This window comes from Bufo gargarizans, chromosome 2 (assembly GCF_014858855.1).
Source record: "Bufo gargarizans isolate SCDJY-AF-19 chromosome 2, ASM1485885v1, whole genome shotgun sequence".
Classification (NCBI taxonomy): Eukaryota; Metazoa; Chordata; class Amphibia; order Anura; family Bufonidae; genus Bufo; species Bufo gargarizans.
In genome coordinates this window covers 561356653-561376514 of record NC_058081.1, presented here as the reverse complement: position 1 = coordinate 561376514, position 19862 = coordinate 561356653, and the positions used below count along the sequence as shown (strand labels likewise).

The 19862-nt window shown below is 44.5% G+C and overlaps 1 protein-coding gene across 3 annotated transcripts in view; it reads left to right on the top strand.

Moving 5' to 3' along the window:
- Positions 1 to 19862, top strand: part of LOC122926703 — a 125022-nt gene that overhangs the window by 89192 nt on the left and 15968 nt on the right. For 2 of the 3 annotated variants that reach the window (XM_044278171.1, XM_044278169.1), the window contains 2 exons: positions 14161 to 14457; positions 17432 to 17461. In XM_044278171.1, coding sequence (XP_044134106.1) covers positions 14161 to 14457; positions 17432 to 17461 — 327 coding nt within the window. The remainder of the gene's footprint in view (positions 1 to 14160; positions 14458 to 17431; positions 17462 to 19862) is intronic. The other variant, XM_044278170.1, reaches the window with a different exon arrangement.

The window sequence follows — 19862 nt, the reverse complement described above, 5'->3', positions numbered from 1 at the left end:
TCTTGTTACCTGGATCGCTCAGGCCGAATTTAAATGTTGTTTACTCTACTCGCACCCAGAGCTGCGTTCACACGTCCTATACTACTACAGGTTCTTTCTATATGGACTTTTGTCACATGGTCATTTTGAAAATGACAGGCAGAGGAAGAGGCAGGCCATTCCACAGGGGTGGTAGGGGGTCGGGCAGGTGCACCAGGCCGGAGCCTAAGTGGGAAGTTGCAGAAGGTGCTTGCGATTACATCAAAGGATGCACTAGACTTGGTTGAGTGGCTCACTCAGTCTTCCGCTTCTGCACCCTCCTCATCCTCTCCTCTCTATCTGCACTATCTTCATTCTGTGTGCACCCCCAAAGACACCACCACCACCACCATAGCCCCTCCGCTCGAGTCAGAGGAATTATTTTCTCATCCATTACAAGACCTTACCGATGCGCAGCCATTCTTGGCATCAGATCAGAAAAAGGAGGTATCAACAGTCGCCACCCAGCAGTCTGACGACAGTACCCAAGGAGGGTGGTCCCCGCTGTTGCTGCCTACTCAGAGATCTCTAATGTCAGTGGTGATGAAGGTGACGATGATGACGTGTCAATGGACGTCACGTGGGTGCCCACAAGAGAGGAAGAGGAGGGGAAAAGTAGACTGCTAATGTATCTGGAACGAGCCATCCACCATGCACATCTGGCGCTCCCAGAATGCAGGCACATGGCTCAGCAGTGTTGGCTTTTTTTAACGTGTCCGCTGCTGACAATAATGTTGCCATCTGCAGCCTGTGCTGTCAACGCATAAGTGGCGGTAAGCCCAACACTCACCTAGGGACGACCGCCTTAAGAAGGCACCTTCGCTTCCCATCACCGAGCCATGTGGGAGCAACAATGTCAGAACCCACAAAGCCACACCCCCGGCGCTCCCAGTCCTGTCTCTTCTCCTCTCCACCCAGTTGTCCTCCACTCCACCTTCCACCGTGCCATCCTCTCGTTCATCTGGCAAAAGGCAGGCTTTCTTGCCCCAAATGTTTGAGCGAAAAAAGATGATGACGCCGGATAACCCTCTTGCCCAACGGCTGACCTCTGGCTTGTCAGAACTTCTAGCCCGCCAACTACTGCCATAAAAACCGGAGGCCTTTAGAAAATTTGTGGCCATTGGCACACCGCAATAGAAGGTGCTCAGAAGGAAATATTTCTCCCAGAAGGGAATCCCAGAGCTATATGGCCAGTGCCACGTTCAGCGGCAAGTAAATATATGTCTGGCACACAGTGTCAGTGCCAAGATACATCTGACCACAGACACGTGGTCTAGCAAACATGGGCAGGGAAGGTACACAACTTTTACTGCCCACTGGGTGAACCTTCTGACGACCGTCAAGCATGCAAAGAAAAAAAAGACAATGCAGCAGCACCTTGCAAACCAGATAAAGTACAATAATGCCATAGTCAGAAAATTTTTTATAGTGCCAATGCTACGCTCATTTATAAATTGAGACGCTTGGCAAATACATTTTGTACAAAACCATTTGAGCCCATCTGCCGAATGTCAAGGCGATCTCTGTAAGACGGGTCCTAACACTAAATAATACCTGCTATGCGCCATAATGGCCACCATAAAGTTCAGGAAGTTCAAGCATGCAACCCTTGGCACCTGTGTAGATTTGGTGTTACCGCCATGGATTGCATGCAGGCCTGCCTCCTCTTCTCCTCCTCCTACTCCATCCTCCCTCTCCTCTTTGGCTGACTCCTCTTTTTCCACTGCTACCGTCTCTTCTGCTGCGCCCCCCAAGCTCCCCAGAACCTTTTCGACGTGCCAGGTGAGACGTTGCCATGCTGTGCTGCATCTGTTGTGCCTGGAAGCCAAGAGCCACACCGATCCTGCTCTCCTTTCAGCTTTGCGGTCACAGGCCGATCAGTGGCTAACCCCACTCAATTTGACAGTCGGTAAAGTGGTGTTCGACAACGGTGCCAATCTGCTGAGCGCACTGAAACAGGGCAAAATGACAGACGCGCTGTGCATGGCACACGTCCTGAACTTAGTCGTGCAGCGATTCATTGCCAAATACCCCGAGGTCCAGGACGTCTTGCGGCAGGCCAGGAAAATCTCTGGCCATTTTGAAAGATCTTACATGGCCATGGCTCGCCTTGCTGACATTCAGCACCAGCACCACCTGCCCGTCAGACGTCTGATTTGTGACTGCCCAACGTGATGGAACTCCACCTTGTATATGCTTGATAGACTGCTCCAGCAGAAACGTGCAGTTAACAACTACCTATACGAACTCTGCCAGTGGCTTCTCATGCGCGACGCATGCAGACTTCTGCGGCCATTTCATGAGATCACCAAACTGGTCAGTTACGCCTTCTTTCTAGAGCGTGCATTGCGTTGAGTCATTGATCAAGCCATCAAGGAGCAGGAGCAGGAAAATAAGGAAGTCGCAATGCTGTATGAATTCCCAGGGGAAGCTACTCCATCTGAGAGAAGTCAACAACAGGAGTCTGAAGAGGAGTCAGAGGAGGATGGTGCCGGGGCGGAGGAGGAGCAAGAAGAGCATGCTTTAAACTTTTCTGGGATCCCTGGTGTTGTTAGTGGCTGGGGGAGGAGAACGAGGACGACATTATCCTGGATGAGGAGCAGGAGCCATGCCATTCCACCGCTTCCAGTTTAGTGCAAATGGGGTCCTTCATGCTCCAGTGTTTGAAGAGGGAACCCCATATAAAAAGCATAAAGGACAAGGACCAGTACAAAAAAAAAATCGCATCATTAGGGATTTTATAAACACTCAATCTGCATATACAGCGATTGTTCTAAGATGCATGTGAAATGTAATCAAATACACTGCTTTAATGTAAAATTACTTACAGTGAGTTCTTCCTCAATGTTGCGAAAATTGTTGCCAACCATCTTTTCTGATCAAATCCAACTTCGGTTTGGTGGAAACCAGTTGCTGTAGTAGGCCGCGCCTATTTTGCGCATGCGTGAAAAATACATTGCCAATACTTTGCATTAAAAAAAATCATAAATGGAGATTGCAAATTCGAATGCTACATCTGGTATGTCACTGTCCATGTTGTAGGACTGATAATATAGAGTCCAGGGTTAGGTGGCACTACGGCACCTTTCGCTTCACCACATGGTGTCTCGCAATCTGGTGGTGCACAGCTTGTCCAGTACAAATAGGATTCCACAAATAGAAATAAATAAGCGGCACTCGCCATTCGATGCGAAAATGGATTTTATGCTGGGTACAGAGAGGGGAATGACAAACAGTGCAATCACAAAAACATGGTGACCGCCGTTTCGCATATCACCTCTTCATCTGGCCAATACTGACAACCCCTTGATGCAAATTACATCATCAATGCTGGCGTGGGCTGTCGCACATCATTGCGAATGCAGGCCACGTTGGCAACAAGGGGGTGTATATCAATGTTTAAAGTGGGATATCAGTGAAACAATAAAAGCAATAAAAAAACATACATATAATATTGAATCATCACAAAAAGACACTCATGTCAAGTTTTTCTTTCAGTCCCAGATGGCCGGTAGCATTTGAGCGCAAAATCAATCTGCCTTCTTTTCTTAATAATTCCCGTCCTCTATCGCCCCCTCTCGTGGGTTCTGAACAACCTCTAAGCCTGCAAATCTGAGGACTGAGCTATCCCCGTTATGTACAGACTGTATGTGTTCTATGAGGCGCGGGACACCCTTACTGGTGGTGATTGAATGTATATGTTCACGGATACGTTCAAAGAGGCAGCGTACCGTCTTGCCTATATAGAATCTACCACATTTGCACAGGATTTACTTATAAATTTGGAGGGGACAAACTGGAGTTTCTGGATGTGCTCATCTCCATGAGCACTGGAGAATTGGTGACCGAGGGTTTCAGAAAGTCCACGGCAACCAATTCTTATTGCATTATTCTAGTTATCACCCGACAGCTGTGAAAAGTGCTGTACCCTTTGGCCAATTCAGGCGTTTGGCACGTATAAATAAATCAGAGGATAGTTATAATAAACAAGCCATGGATTTTAAAAAACTTTTAAGATTGAGGGGTTATCCCCTTAAATTACTTAAAGGGTTTCTACCACTTAGGTGTCACATATTTAGCTGTCAGACACTAGCGATCCGCTAGTGTCTGCTCTGGCCAACCATCCTAATATAATTGCTTTTGGGGCGGTGGTTTGGCTAAAAAAACTACTTTTATTAATATGCTAATGAGCCTCTAGGTGCTATGGGGGCGTCATTAGCACCTAGAGGCTCCGTCTACCTTCAGAAACTGCCGCCGCCCAGCGCGTCCCTCCAGCCCGCCCATCTCTTCCTGAATGCGATCCTCCTTGTGAGCGCCTGTATTCTGCGCATGCGCAGTGAATGTCTGACAGCTTCCCTGCTCAGACATCTCCACTGCGCCTGTTCCTCGGAGCACTATGGCATCATCGCGCAGGCGCAGTGGAGATGTCTGAGCAAGGAAGCGGTCAGACATTCACTGCGCATGCGCAGAATACATACGATCGCATTCAGGAGGAGATGGGCTGGCTGGAGGGACGCGCTCGGCGGCGGCAGTTTCTGAAGGTAGACGGAGCCTCTAGGTGCTAATGACGCCCACATAGCACCTAGAGGCTCATTAGCATATTAATAAAAGTAGTTTTTTTAGCCAAACCACCGCCCCAAAAGCAATTATATTAGGATGGTTGGCCAGAGCAGACACTAGCGGATCGCTAGTGTCTGACAGCTAAATATGTGACACCTAAGTGGTAGAAACCCTTTAACACAGCCATGGAAAAAAAGAAAAACCCTTGTCCTGAGCCCTTACAAAAAAACAAAAATCAGCGGGGCACCCCGCCCCTTTGTATTTTCATTTAGGTACAGTCCAATGGGCGACATAATTAAAAAGGTCATCAGAGGTAACTGGAATATTGTAGCAAGTGACACCAATCTGAAAGATATGAACGATTCCCGCCCTTAATTGCATTTCGGAGGTGCCATACCTTGTGGGACAAATTGGTCCGCAGCCATTTTAAAAATTATACTTGGCTAGATGGTTGGTCACCCAAAGGCAATAAAAGGTGCGGCAGCTGCTCTTTTTGCAGGTTCAATCCACAGTGGTCTCACATATCTTTCGGAGGTATTAACCATAAAGTGAACACACTAATTACATGCAGGAGCAAATATGTAGTTTACCTAATCCTGTGCAAATGTGGTAGATTCTATATTGGCAAGACGGTCCACTGCCTCTTTGAACGTATCCGTGAATATATACATCCAATCACCACCAGTAAGGGTGTCCCGCGCCTCATAGAACACATACAGTCTGTACATAACGGGGATAGCTCAGTCCTCAGATTTGCAGGCTTAGATGTTGTTCAGAACCCACGAGAGGGGGCGATAGAGGACGGGAATTATCAAGAAAAGAAGGCAGATGGATTTTGCGCTCAAATGCTACCGGCCCTCTGGGACTGAATGAAAAACTTGACTATGAGTGTCTTTTTGTGATGATTCAAATATTATATGTATGTTTTTTATTGCTATATTGTTTCACTGATATCCCACTTGAAACATTCATACACACCCCCTTGTTGCTGATGTGGCCTGCATTCGCAATGATGTGCGAGTGCGACAGCCCACGCCAGCATTACGAGCCTAAGTTAGCGCATGTGGCGCATAAAGGATGATGTAATTTGCGTCAAGGGGTTGTCAGTATTGGCCAGATGAAGAGGTGATATGCGAAACGCTATCTCCATGTTTTGTGATTGCACGGTTTGTCATTCCCCTCTCTGTACCCAGCATAAAAGAAATATTTGCATCGAATAGTGAGTGCCGCTTATTTATTTCTATTTGTGGAACCATGTTGTGGAACTATTTGTGCACTTCTAGTAATTATTTGGTGGCTGCAAATATGACCTGAAGGTTTTTCAGGTTCGCCTGCCATTCAAGTCTATGGGGCCCGCTGATAACACATGGTTGGCGAACATTTTAGCGCAAATGCGCATTCGCATACAGTCCCGGCCAATGTTCGTCCATCACTAAATATCACCTGCAGTCCTACGTAACACCACAGATAACACAGTGATAACTCTGTGTACAGATAATGTAGTAGATGGGTGTGAGGCCCTAGATTTCAGAACACGCACAGTGTGACCTGAAGTCTGGTGCCAGGCTGCTACAGTGAGGGCCAAATTCTATATCCACCCTCCCATCACTACACAACATATAGGGTAATACAGCGCCACATACCTCTTACAACCAGTGATGTCTCCTTTGATGTAGATGTTCCTTCCCTCTTTCCTCATCTTCTCTTTTCAGACGTTCAGTGCAGACCACCGTTTTTCTGCCATTTCTTGTCTCTGCAGTTTGACAAAAATAAATAAATCTTAATTTACTACTTTTCCATCATCCTCCCATCTTCTGGACAAATCATCCTACCACCCCCAATACTGTGCCACTGTGCTCCCCAATATTATACTGCAGAAACAGATAAACCCCCTGATAATACTAGTACGATGCAGATAGTGCCCTTCAATAATTATTGGCACACAGTGCCCTAAAATAACTGCGCCCAGCAAATAGTGCCCCTGACACTAATAGTGCAAACATAATGTCCCCAAAAAATATTTGTGGTAAGCTGATGCTGTGCCAAGGTGTCCCCCACAGTAATAGTGCTCCCAAAAGTCCCACCAATAGGAATAATTCTCTGCTAGAGCACACATGGTAGTAATAGTGCTCCTACAGTGCCCCCAACATGTCCCCACTGTGCCCAAGAAGTAATAATGCTCCCATAGTCCCCATACTACAAACCGGATTCCAAAAAAGTTGGGACACTATACAAATCGTGAATAAAAACTGAATGCAATGATGTGGAGGTGCCAACTTCTAATATTTTATTCAGAATAGAACATAAATCACGGAACAAAACTTTAAACTGAGAAAATGTACCATTTTAAGGGAAAATATGTTGAATCAGAATTTCATGGTGTCAACAAATCCCCAAAAAGTTGGGACAAGGCCATTTTCACCACTGTGTGGATACCCCCCATTCTTCTTACAACACTCAACAGACGTCTGGGGACTGAGGAGACCAGTTTCTCAAGTTTAGAAATAGGAATGCTCTCCCATTCTTGTCTAATACAGGCCTCTAACTGTTCAATCGTCTTGGGCCTTCTTTGTTGCACCTTCCTCTTTATGATGCGCCAAATGTTCTCTATAGGTGAAAGATCTGGACTGCAGACTGGCCATTTCAGTACCCGGATCCTTCTCCTACGCAGCCATGATGTTGTGATTGATGCAGAATGTGGTCTGGCATTATCTTGTTGAAAAATGCAGGGTCTTCCCTGAAAGAGATGACGTCTGGATGGGAGCATATGTTGTTCTAGAACCTGAATATATTTTTCTGCATTGATGGTGCCTTTCCAGACATGCAAGCTGCCCATACCACACGCACTCATGCAACCCCATACCATCAGAGATGCAGGCTTCTGAACTGAGCAACTTGGGTTGTCCTTGTCCTCTTTGGTCCGGATGACATGGCGTCCCAGATTTCCAAAAAGAACTTTGAATCGTGACTCGTCTGACCACAGAACAGTCTTCCATTTTGCCACACTCCATTTTAAATGATTCCTGACCCAGTGAAAACGCCTGAGCTTGTGAATCTTGCTTAGAAATGGCTTCTTCTTTGCACTGTAGAGTTTCAGCTGGCAACGGCGGATGGCACGGTGCATTGTGTTCACTGACAATGGTTTCTGGAAGTATTCCTGAGCCCATTCTGTGATTTCCTTTACAGTAGCATTCCTGTTTGTGGTGCAGTGTCGTTTAAGGGCCTGGAGATCACGGGCATCCAGTATGGTTTTACGGCCTTGACCCTTACGCACAGAGATTGTTCCAGATTCTCTGAATCTTCGGATGATGTTATGCACAGTTGATGATGATAGATGCAAAGTCTTTGCAATTTTTCGCTGGGTAACACCTTTCTGATATTGCTCCACTATCTTTCTGCGCAACATTGTGGGAATTGGTGATCCTCTACCCATCTTGGCTTCTGAGAGACACTGCCACTCTGAGAAGCTCTTTTTATACCCAATCATGTTGCCAATTGACCTAATTAGTGTTAATTGGTCTTCCAGATCTTCGTTATGCTCAAATTTACTTTTTCCAGCCTCTTATTGCTACTTGTCCCAACTTTTTTGGGATTTGTTGACACCGTGAAAATTTGAATCAACGTATTTTTCCTTTAAAATTATACATTTACTCGGATTAAACGTTTGATCTGTCATCTACATTCTATTACAAAAAAATATTGACATTTGCCATCTCCACATCATTGCATTCAGTTTTTATTCACAATTTGTTTAGTGTCCCAACTTTTTGGGATTCCGGTTTGTAGTAATCATGTACCCCCTAGACCCCCCAGTAGTAATAAAGCCCACCATAATGCCCCCCATTAGTAATAATTCTCCTTATAATGTGACAGTGCAAAAAATACCCACTTTTAATGCCCCCAGTTGAGCTAATGTCCCCATAGTGCCCCCATAATGTGCCAGTATAAAATACCCCTATATAGTGCCCCCAGTAAATGCCCCCATAGTACTCCTCTTCCCTTCTCCATAGTACCCACCATAATGTGTCTCAGTATAAAATGTCCCTATACAGATCCCCCATATAAAATATCCTTTTTTGGCATCAGTAGATGCCCCCAATAATGTGCCAGCAAGAAGTGCCCCATAGTGCCACCCAATAATGTGCCAGTAAAAAGTGCCCCCCAATAATGTGCCAGTAAGATGTGCCCCCATAGATGCCCCCACAGTGCCCCCCAATAATGTGCCAGTAAGTGCCCCCATAGATGCCCCCCAAGCATGTGCCAGTGAGAAGTGTATCCAATAGATGGCCCCCCCAATCATGTGCCAGTAAAAAGTGCGCTGTATGGCTGTAAGAATTGCGCTGTATGGCTCAGGCGGCGCAATTATGTCATCACGCCGCCTGCACCGGCCTCTGATAGGTTGCAGGCACTAGGCCTGCAGCCTATCAGAGGAACGGGGAAGGGAGACGCCTCTCCCCTGCCCCACAGCACATCCACCTGTACCACTGTCCTGAGGATGGCGATACAGATGACTATGGGGGTGAGCGCTTCCACAATGGATGCACTCATCTCCCTGTGCCCTGCCACTGCTCCCCACTTTCCTCACTTTGCCTCATTGGCGGTGCGGCCCTGCTCGCGCCCCTTAAAATTTTGCACCTTGGGCAAAGGCCCCCCCCCCACGCTACAAGACTGCAGTTCACTGTCACCCTGCTGATACTACTAATACTGCACCCGCTGTGCTCTCCCATGCCCACAAACAATATATTGTCAGAAGTAACAGTACCATACAGATAGTCCCCCTTAGGAATAGTGCTCCCAGGCTGTCCTGATTAGTAATAGTGCCCCCCATAGTAATAATACTCCCCAAGATTGCCCCATTAGTTGTAATGCCCTCCATAATATGCCCATGTCATAGTAGGTAAGATAAGGGAAGGGAACAACACAGCAAAGCAAAATAAAACAACTAATTAGGCCCCAAATGCTAGGGAACAAAGGGGTCACCTCCTAGCAATCCCTAAAACACTTTCCCTGAGCTGCTATGCCCATGTGCATATCTTGATGGTAGATGTGCACATGTCCATGTACTTAAGACTATAACACACTAAAACAAACCCTCAGCTGTAAGGAAGAGGGAAAGAGACACCCAGCGCATTCAACAAGCGAAGGAACTAGCGTCACCCTAGAGGCCAAGTAAAAACAGACACAGAAGGAAAAAGGTAAAAGGACTTATCTAGAGATGTGTTGGAGCAGACGATTCACAAAACTTCCAGAGCTCACACAAGGCAGAACTATAACCCGCAAAGGCTTTAGGGAGAGGGAGGAATAAATAGCCTCACCAATTACCAAAAGAACAACACCTGGGAGGAGGTGGGATTCTGTTCAAACCCACAACAAAACAAACTGTCAGATTGAGTCACGTGCAGCATCTCTGACAGATTTCCTCAGAACACCCACAGGACAGGGCATGACAACCCAATAGTAATGTGCCTATAGTATCCCTAGTAGTATTAATATAACCATAATACCCCAAAACTTATAATACCCCTCCTGCAGTGTCCCCTGTCCCCTGTAGCCCTCTTATAACTTCCCTGTAGTCTGTGTGTGTGTGTGTGTGTGTGTGTGTACATATATATATATATATATATATATATATATTCCCTTTAGTGTCAGTATATAAAGCTCTCCCCTTAGTGCCAGTATGTTACTGCTTAGTAATAAAAAAATTAAAAAAAAATACACCCACACAACACCTCACTCCCGTTCCTCCTCCGCCGTCTGTACTGCAGGCCACACACGCCTCCAAGATGACCACTGTTTTGCTAAAAAAAACTGAGGACAAAGGTGCTGAGCAGGTGCATCTCTGAGCATGTCTCCATACCTAATCCCTATTGAGCATCTGTGGGGAATCCTCAAACGGAAGGTGGAGGAGCACAAGGTCTCTAACATCCACCAGCTCTGTGATGCTGTCATGGAGGAGTGGAAGAGGATTCTGGCAACCTGTGAAGCTCTAGTGAACTCCATGCCCAAGAGAGTTAAGGCAGTGCTGGAAAAATAATGGTTGCCACACAAAATATTGACCCTTCTTTGCACAATTAGGCCATTTTCACTTAGGGGTGTACTCACTTTTGTTGCCAGCAATTTAGACATTAAAGGGGTATTATCAACACGCCGTTTCATACTTTCCTGCTCCCGGCGCACTGTTCACTGCCTGGTTTCGGCACTCGGCAGGGGACGGGCTCCATCTTGATTGAAGTCGTCTCCCGGCCGGGCCGCGCGCTGGACTGAACGCGCGCTGCCAAGGCCGCGCATGCGCCCTGGTGACTTCTTCCTGGCAATTATAATATACTAGCCAGGAAGAAATTACCATAGCGCATGCGCCGCCTCACTTTCGGGACTGCGCATGGCTGGTCGGGAGAAGAGAAGTCGTCTGCGCAAGAAGAGAAGTCGTCTAACCAGGGGAGACGGAAGACAGCAGTCAGGTAAGTATATGTTTATTTTTTTCTAAGGGGTGGGAATTAGTTAATTAAATATATTTAGAAAAATGATCACTGTTAAATCATTAACAGATTTAACAACGATCATTAAGATGAGAATACCCTTGTAATGGCTGTGTGATGAGTTATTTTGAGGGCACACGAACACACATTTATACAAGCTGTACACTGACTACTTTACATTGTATCAAAGTGTCATATCTTCAGTGTTGTCCCATGAAAAAAGATTTAAAAAAATATATATAATTGTTACAAAAATGTGAGGTGCGTATTTACTTTTGTGAAATACTGGTATCTTAGAACAGACGGAAGAAGAACAGCTAACACATCTTGCTGTCCGCCCTATAGCTATTGGGGACACAAAGGGAATCTACCATAAAGGGGGAGCTGCCACTGCAAGAGGGGGGGGGGCATGTTACGTAGGGGCTCTTTTTTTGCAGAATGAGATGATGGTTCGATTTGTGCTATTTTGGGGTGCATACAACTTTTTGATCACTTGTATTACACTGTAATACATCACTTTGTGATAAAGTTGACACAAAAAAGTTTTGTTTTTTTTTGTCACAGTTTTTATTTTAAAAAAATTACGGCGTTTACCTGATCGGTGAACAATTTTTTGTATTATTAAAAACACTTAAAACTTTTTTTTTTACTTTTTATTTTCGTCCCACTGTGGTACTTCAACTTTTGGGGTCTGATTCCGTCTACAATGCATTACATTGCCTGTCAGAATTACACTACACCTTAGAAGGCAAGCCCTGATGCCTGTGCAAGGAATTGGCTGCCTTCTCAGCCATTGGGTGCCCGTCACTGAATTGCCGGGACCTGATGGGGAGGAAATGAAGCCACAGACCCCACAAATCCCCTGTGTGCCGCATTCAGCTTTCACCGCAGTATACAAGGGGTTAATCCGCCGACATTGCTGTTTACAGCAATGCCAGTAGATACAGAAGGGGCCTGGCTGTCCGCTCCCGTGCCCGCCTGATCATTTCAACGTACTAGTACGCCAAAGGTCGCCAAGGCACTGGCGGCAATGACGTACTAGTACATCATGGGTCTCCTAGGGGATAAATAGTTTTATTTAAAAAATTCCAATTAAATAAAAACACCTTTTTAAAAATAAAGGGGGTCATTTACTATACTGAAATATGCCTAAATTAGGCGGATTTCAGGCGCAGATGTCGGTGCAACGATTAGTTGCACCTCTATCTGCAACTTTGCCCCGCTCACATCAGGTCTAAAATTGTGGGTGTCGGCAGGGGACGGGCCGGCAGGCCTGTCTCACTCATCATTTTCTACGCTTGTTTTAGGTGTAGAAAATGGTCTAAACATAAGACAGCTAGGAACTGGAAGCTGTCTTACATTTAGAACTGGCGGAGGGTCCGCTGAAATTATGAAGAGGCAGCAATCTACCTAATACCCATCACCTTGCTGGCAGTGCTATATCTTGCCACTGTTGCTGTCTGTATGCCTAACTACCATCACGTTCTGTACGGCTGCTTTTGCAGACTGCATCATGCCACTTTTCAATCATCCTGTTCTGTACGGCTACTGCCACTGCCTCCATCATGTCACTGCTGCGACCTGCCAATCATCATCTTCTGCAAGACTGCTGCTGCCTCGATCTTGCTGTTGTCTTCTGCCAACATGTACCATATGGCTGCCGTGGCGCTGCTGCTCCTCGCTGTTAATTGCCTACTGCCACTACCAAACCATCTACCGCCACTATGACTACTACTACCACTGATAGACAGCTTTGTATGTTCCATCTTCCATGCTATACTGCTCCTGCTCCTGCCACTATTGTAGGCCACATGCCACTATATCTGTACCATACACTTTCCATATCCACACTGCACTGCTGCTCCTCCCAATTAAATGGGATAACACTTGTGCATTTTGTATGGGCAGGTATTCTAACCCTGTCAAGGCATAATTTTTGGACACTTGGTCCCCTAAGCCACTTTTTTTTTTTTAATCCCATAACACCATCTGTTTAAACATTTTTGGAAACTTTGGATTCCAAAGCTTCCAAAAATTGTCCCTTATCAGGGGCAGATGATGTTTAAACACACATGGTGTTAAAGTTTGGAATATAAACAAGCATGCCACATGTGCGGTGCAGTGTGTTTTTAAACATACTGTATATTAAACACTGTCAGACTTGCATTTACCCATAGGTATTGTAGGGATTAGCTCTTATCCAGGGGTCATTCACACAATGATTTTCATCCACCGCAGGATTTGGGGCCAAACATTGCATTTATTTTGAAATTCTTTGCATACAGGACAGCCCAGTTACACACCACTGGGTAGGGTGAGGTTCCCACATACACCAAAACAAAATAAATACCAGCCCGGATGGGCCCTGACTAAACAGAGGTATTCCCTGACACCTCTAAGCCCCGTTCACATAGGTGAAGTACATGCGGCTTTTCCCACCTTGTAGTCCTCCAGCCCCTAGGCTGTGCAAATAAAAAGTCCCTTGACTGCTTTGCTCATCTTTAGGCCTCTTGCACACAAACATTGTGTGCCTGTGGCCGTATTGATCCACGCATATGGCGGTTCCGCAATACACCGGCACCGGCCCATGTGCACTCTGCATCACGGATGCGGACCCATTCACTGGAATGGGTCCGCAATCACGGAGATTCTGTTCGTGCCTCCGTACAGCAAAAAAATAGAACTTGTTTTATTTTTTGCGGTGAGGACGGATCACGGACCCATTCAAGTTGAATGGCTTTCAATCCATCCCGGCTGCCACACGGACATTGCCGTGCTTTGGGGACTGCAAATTGCGGTCCCCAATTCATGGAATGGATGCACAACGTTCGTGTGCAAGAGGCCTTAGTCAGAAACCTTTTTCTTGTTCCTGTCTTAAGGCATGGTGGCATCTTTCAAGTAGCACATAAAATCACTTTTGACAGCAGAACAATGTCCTGTGTAATGAGAGATGTGCTGCTGGCAATTGAATCGGTATAGATGGGATGATTTGTTCCGATATAGATGGGATGATGGATAACCCCTGCTCAACCATCAAGTAATGATCAGCAATGAATTGTTCATTCTCAATTATATATTATTATATCTCAACTTCTAACTCTTCCAGATCCAATCAAACCACAGATTTCTTATCAGCTGGATGACTCTGAAAATAAGCAGCTCCTAATAATCTGCTCGGCACCAGAACCTCCAGAGGAATGCAGAGTGAAGCGCTTTTTACTGTATTCAGGGATTGTGGCAATTAAAGATTTGTCTGCCATAGAAGGTTCTCCAAAAGTGACCTTCACAGTTTCCAACCTTACAGCAGAGTACAGATGTTCTTATGTTTTAGAGGTAAAAGATCAACTTCTTCATCTCATTAAATCACCACGCAGTGATAAGATTACACCTACAATACCTGAAGGTAAGTGGAAAATAAATCAGGGGTTCTCAGCCTTCTTTTGTGTCACAGATCCTTTGTCAGTTTGGTGAGGGTTGGCCACATATAACATTTTGACCTTTTAGTAATAACTGTAATGTGTCTATAAGTAGTAGAAAGGCCTTGCTAGTAGGTGGGGTTCTTTAAGGCCAAGTGTTCGACTCTATATCTAGGATCACAGTGGATGGTGGTGACACCCTACCAAACTGGATAACTCATGAGTATTGTGCAGTTTCCTTTTGGTTCCTTCTGCAATAAAACAGCAGTCTAACAAGGCACGCCTGTGGGAGAGATTTATCAAACTGGTGTAAAGTAGAACTGGCTTAGTTGCCCCTAGCAACCAATCAGATTTCACCTTTCATTTTTTACAGCTCCTTTGGAAAATGAAAGGTGGAATCTGATTAGTTACTATGGACAACTAAACCAGTTCTACTTTACACCAGTTAATAGATTAATTAATAGTTAATTGATACATGTCCTGACTGATAGCTTCTTTATTTCTCAGTATATGGCTGGTACTTGTACACTTCATTCCAAGATAGTTATCACAGGTGCTCTGGATTGTCTGGCAATCTCAGTTACTTAGGTTTTTATAGCTTCATTTAGCTCACTGTTCCAGCAGGTCTAAGTTTATAAAGGGGTTGTCCAGCCATCACTAAGTGATAGGCCTATTTTATCACTGTAGCTCCATCATTGCAAATCAGCATTAGAGCTACAGTATACCTAAACATTAGATCGGCGGAGATGCAGGGTGTCGAGCCCCCACCAATCAACTAGTAATGGCCTATCCTGAGGATAATTACAAAAAACAAAATGGCTGCACACCATTAGATATGCAAACAATAGAGCTAAGACATGGGGGTCATTCTAGATAAAAGTGGTACAATACCGACTATAAATGAGTAATGGAAGCTCTTAGCGCACATACGTGTCGGGCCCACCTACCAAGCGTCAAGGTGGCTTCCACAGATGAGTCCCTATCACTAAAGATACTGCCTCACTTTGGACTTACTAAAGCCTCCAATATTCAGGGCTGTGTAGGAACCAGCTACAAAAGTACTCTGCTCAGGAGTCCCAGGTAGATGGGCGTGTCCAGTCTAAAAGAGGTGCTACCCTCAATATATTGCAAGAAAATTTAGACTAAAACCTTCACGCCTATCTACCTGGGACTTCTGAGCAGAGTACTTTTGTAGCTGGTTCCTTATGTCTTAACTTCAAGAGCAGAGAATCTCTTATAAATCTTTGATGGTTCTCCGCAAAACCAAAAGACTATTCTCAGTTTACTAGATTTTCCTCAGATGCTCCAGATATCAGATTGCTTTGTGTAATGCAGCTCAATGTTTACACTTGTACAATTATCCAAGATCCATTTTAAGAGTTCATGTAAACACAGACCTTGCGTGGAGACCAAACTCCTGCTTGTGTATGGGAATGTAGAATGTCCACTACTGCTTTACTTTAATTCAGAAGTTATGTTATATTGCTAATTCATCTAGAGCTGGGATGCCTAACCTTCGCCCCTCCAGCTGTTGCAAAACTACAACTTCCATCATGCCCGGACATGATAGCTCATGGCATGCTGGAAGTTGCAGTTTTGAAACAGCTAAAGGGCTGTAGGTTGGGCATCCCTGATCTAGAGTATAGCAAGGCATTGTGTTTACTAGGTTACAGAGTTTACTGTGACTTTTACATATTACCATAATGGACCATTAAGATCCTGGACCCATTATTATGTCATAAATTCCATCAATCAGCAGGGGAGCGGAGAGCATTATTGATGATGTCAAAACAGGTCACATAGTGGTTGCAGTGACCGGGATGCAGGAGTGCATGCGAGTGTGGTGGCCTGATTGGTGTAGTAGTTGGTTCTCGCAGTTTTACAGACACTGGGCCAGTGTGCAGTGATGGGGTGGAAGGTTCAGGATTCCTTCGGGGCACTCTCTGGGTTATAGGGGTTCTCCTGCCAAATGGTAGTGGATGTGCTCTTGGTGGTATGGGTTTTAGGTGCAGGGAGGGCAGGGCCCCTGATGTCTTCATGATGCAGAACCCACCCTTGAGGTACAAATAGGTATAATAATATAGAGAATAGTCCAGGTGGATGAAATAAGTCAACATTTACTGAGAATAATTTGCCTTGAGATAGATACACAAATTCATTGCCATGGAAGAGATAGTTGTGGCTCCAAATACAGTTTTGCCCTTAACTGTAGAACGTGGACAGGCACCTTGGCTAATCCTGCTTCCACTGAATGCTAGCAGAGTCCATAAGCTGAATAATCATTCTCACCTCTACCAGGTTTTACACCGGATCACTTCTCTGCACACAACTCAGGGGGGTTGCTACTTGTCAGCTGAATCTTGTTAAAGCTTTCTTTTGCCAGAGGCTTCTGCAGGCCCAGCCCTAACCTTGGTTGGCCGGCTTCTCTGTCTGACTCTACGGTCCCCTCTATTACCAACTCTGGACTTCAGGACACATTACTCTCATTGAACTGCCTCTCTGTGATCTGGTCTAGACTTAACTACCACACATCCTCACATCACTAGGGGTGACTAGTGTATCTACATGTAAGATGCAACAGCCTGTTATAGGAACTTGCAGCTCAATATACAGCATTACATTGCAGTTAGCACAATGGACACCCTGCAGATACCCTTATGTATACAGGGCCCTACTACTGTACAGAGTGGGACACAGCATGGTTACCTACTACTGGCTTCAGCATGGATAGGGGCACACAAAGCCCATTTTAGACTGCAATGATTTTTTTTGATTTATAGAAATGTAATACATAAAATGAATATAGCAAATCTTTTATTTTAAGTATGATATATAAGTCTTGCATGTGCATTCATGTAAAAGGGATCTGAGGGGTACCTAGGTTTTGTAACAAAACCGATACATGGAAGAAACTTTTTTTATTTTCCTGAAATTATTCAAATTTGTTTTTGGATCATCTAGATAAAAAAAGAACAGAAAGTACGGAAGGTGGTGAGTATGAAACTTTTCAGACAAAACTAAGTTGATGCACAATTGATCCCAACATAAAATACAATGGTATCTTAGATTATAATACCGTACTTAAATTAGAGTAATTGCCAAATCTCATTAACTGCAATCATTTTCTTCTTTTATACCAATAAGATATGTACAAACAAGAAATAATAAAGGGAGTATGGAGACAGCATGTCCTTTCTGTGAGGTTTATTCCAGATGAAACGTTTCGGCTAACAAGTCTTTTTCAAGCATGCTTACACCCAGTGAATGTGAGATTTAAATAGGCAAGTGATGACATCACAAAAAGGGGCCAGTCAATCGTCTGGTACCATGATGACATCATCAGTGTGAGACCAAGTCATGTGATGATGTGTCAACAATAGTGTCAAAGATTGTGGACACCATAATACATATAAGACATGCTGAAAACACAAATAAAAAAGTCCAAGGCTGCGCTCACCTGATGTAGTGGTCTGACATCAGCTCGGCTGGTGTTAGATGCATTGCTCGCCGTGCGCCCACCATAGCACAAAAAATCAGTCCCAGCCTTTTTTCTGACAGTGATAAAAACACTAAAGATAAATGTACTTGGTTAAGACATAAGGGTACATTTAAATGCTGCCACCGCATTTGTACATGTTGCAACTAAAGATAAAAATGGGTTCCTCTATTTATTCTACAGCTACGCATAATACCTTTAACATTAATCAATATGTTAATTGCAACACTGGCTATGTGGTTTACTGCATTACCTGTTCTATATGCAGTCTTCAATATGTTGGCTGCACTACAAATAGCTTAAAAGTGAGAATTAGTAGACATCTCTTGGACATTCCACCAGCAAAAGTGAGAAATGTCTCAGCAGCCAGTCTTCACTTCACGGTTTTTCATCAGGGCAATACTGCAGGTCTCCAGGTTCAAGCTCTGGAAAGAGTTAATCCTCCCACCAGAGGTGGGGACAACAAGCGAAAACTCCTTAATAGGGAGTCCTATTGGATTTTTCGCATGGGCTTCCAACAGAATTAAACCGCAAATACGATCTAATCCTGAACTACTGATTCCTTTTCATACTGTATTTTTAGAGTTACCATTATCTTTGATACATCCAACTTTTTATTTTCACTTTCACTTGGCATTTCAACAGGAGGCGTGACTTTGTATGTTCATTCCTGCTGATCACAATCACCTGTGATCGACAGGAACTTAGCTATTTAAGATCGTAGCCTTTCAGTAACAAACTTGTCATGAATAAGGATTAGTATTAGAGTATCCAAAACGCGTAGACCTGTCTGCTATGTTGAATTTTTAACAATTCTGTGTATTGGAATAAAGTAAGTCATCTTTTTTGGAAGCTGAACCTCTTTCTCTATTTTATATAAGACATGTAATCAGCAAAGTTATAAATAATTCATGGCATGTTAATCCCTGCTTATTGATATGATTAGAGGAACATATAATCATCAATGCAGAAATAGAATCACTATAGTGTCAAATTCATGTTGAACATATGAGTAGAGAGCACTGGTCAGTTATGGTGGAGATCATACCTGAGAGTCATACTGTACAGATGTCCAACTGCATGGAGCAGGCCGGGATGTAGCTGAACATGCTGTGCTTCAATAGAATTTAAAAAAAGCCGCGAATTGTGAGCTCCTCAGGCAGAGAGTTCCATAGTCTCACTGCTCTTACTGTAAAGAATTATCTTCTATGTTTGTGCAGAAACCATCTTTCCTTTAGACCATGCGTCAGCAACCTTCGGCACTCCAGCTGTTGTAAAAACTACAATTCCTAGCATGTTCCATTAATTTCTATGAGAGTTCTGAGAAGTATGCATTCTAGGAGTTGTAATTTCACAACAGCTGTCAGACATTGCCTACCCTTTATCTAGACGTAGAGGATTTCCCCACGTCACAGTCCTGGGGATAAATGGATAATGGGAGAGATCTCTGTACTGCCCTCTGATATATTTATACATACTGTAGGTATTAGATCTCCCCTCAGTCATCTTTTTTCTGAAGTTAATAACACTAATTTTGATAATCTTTCTGGGTAATGTAGTCCACCCATTCCAGTTATTACTTTACTTGCCCTCCTCTGAACCCTCTCCAGCTCTATGTGAGCCCAGAATTGTACACAATACTCCATTTGCCATCTGACTAGTAGAGATTGCCATTGCCATGGAGATTGCCCCACATAAATTTAAAAATGCTAATTTAAAAACAGCAGGACTAATGTATGTGATCAACGATAGTGTCAAACCCACACACTTAACCCTTCAGATGCCGTGGTCAAATGTGACCACGGCATCTGGGAAGTTTAAGACCGAGAGCACGCGGCCAGTATCCAAGCCCACACTGCGGAGCCTAAGTGGGAAGTTGCAGAAGGTGTGTGCGAT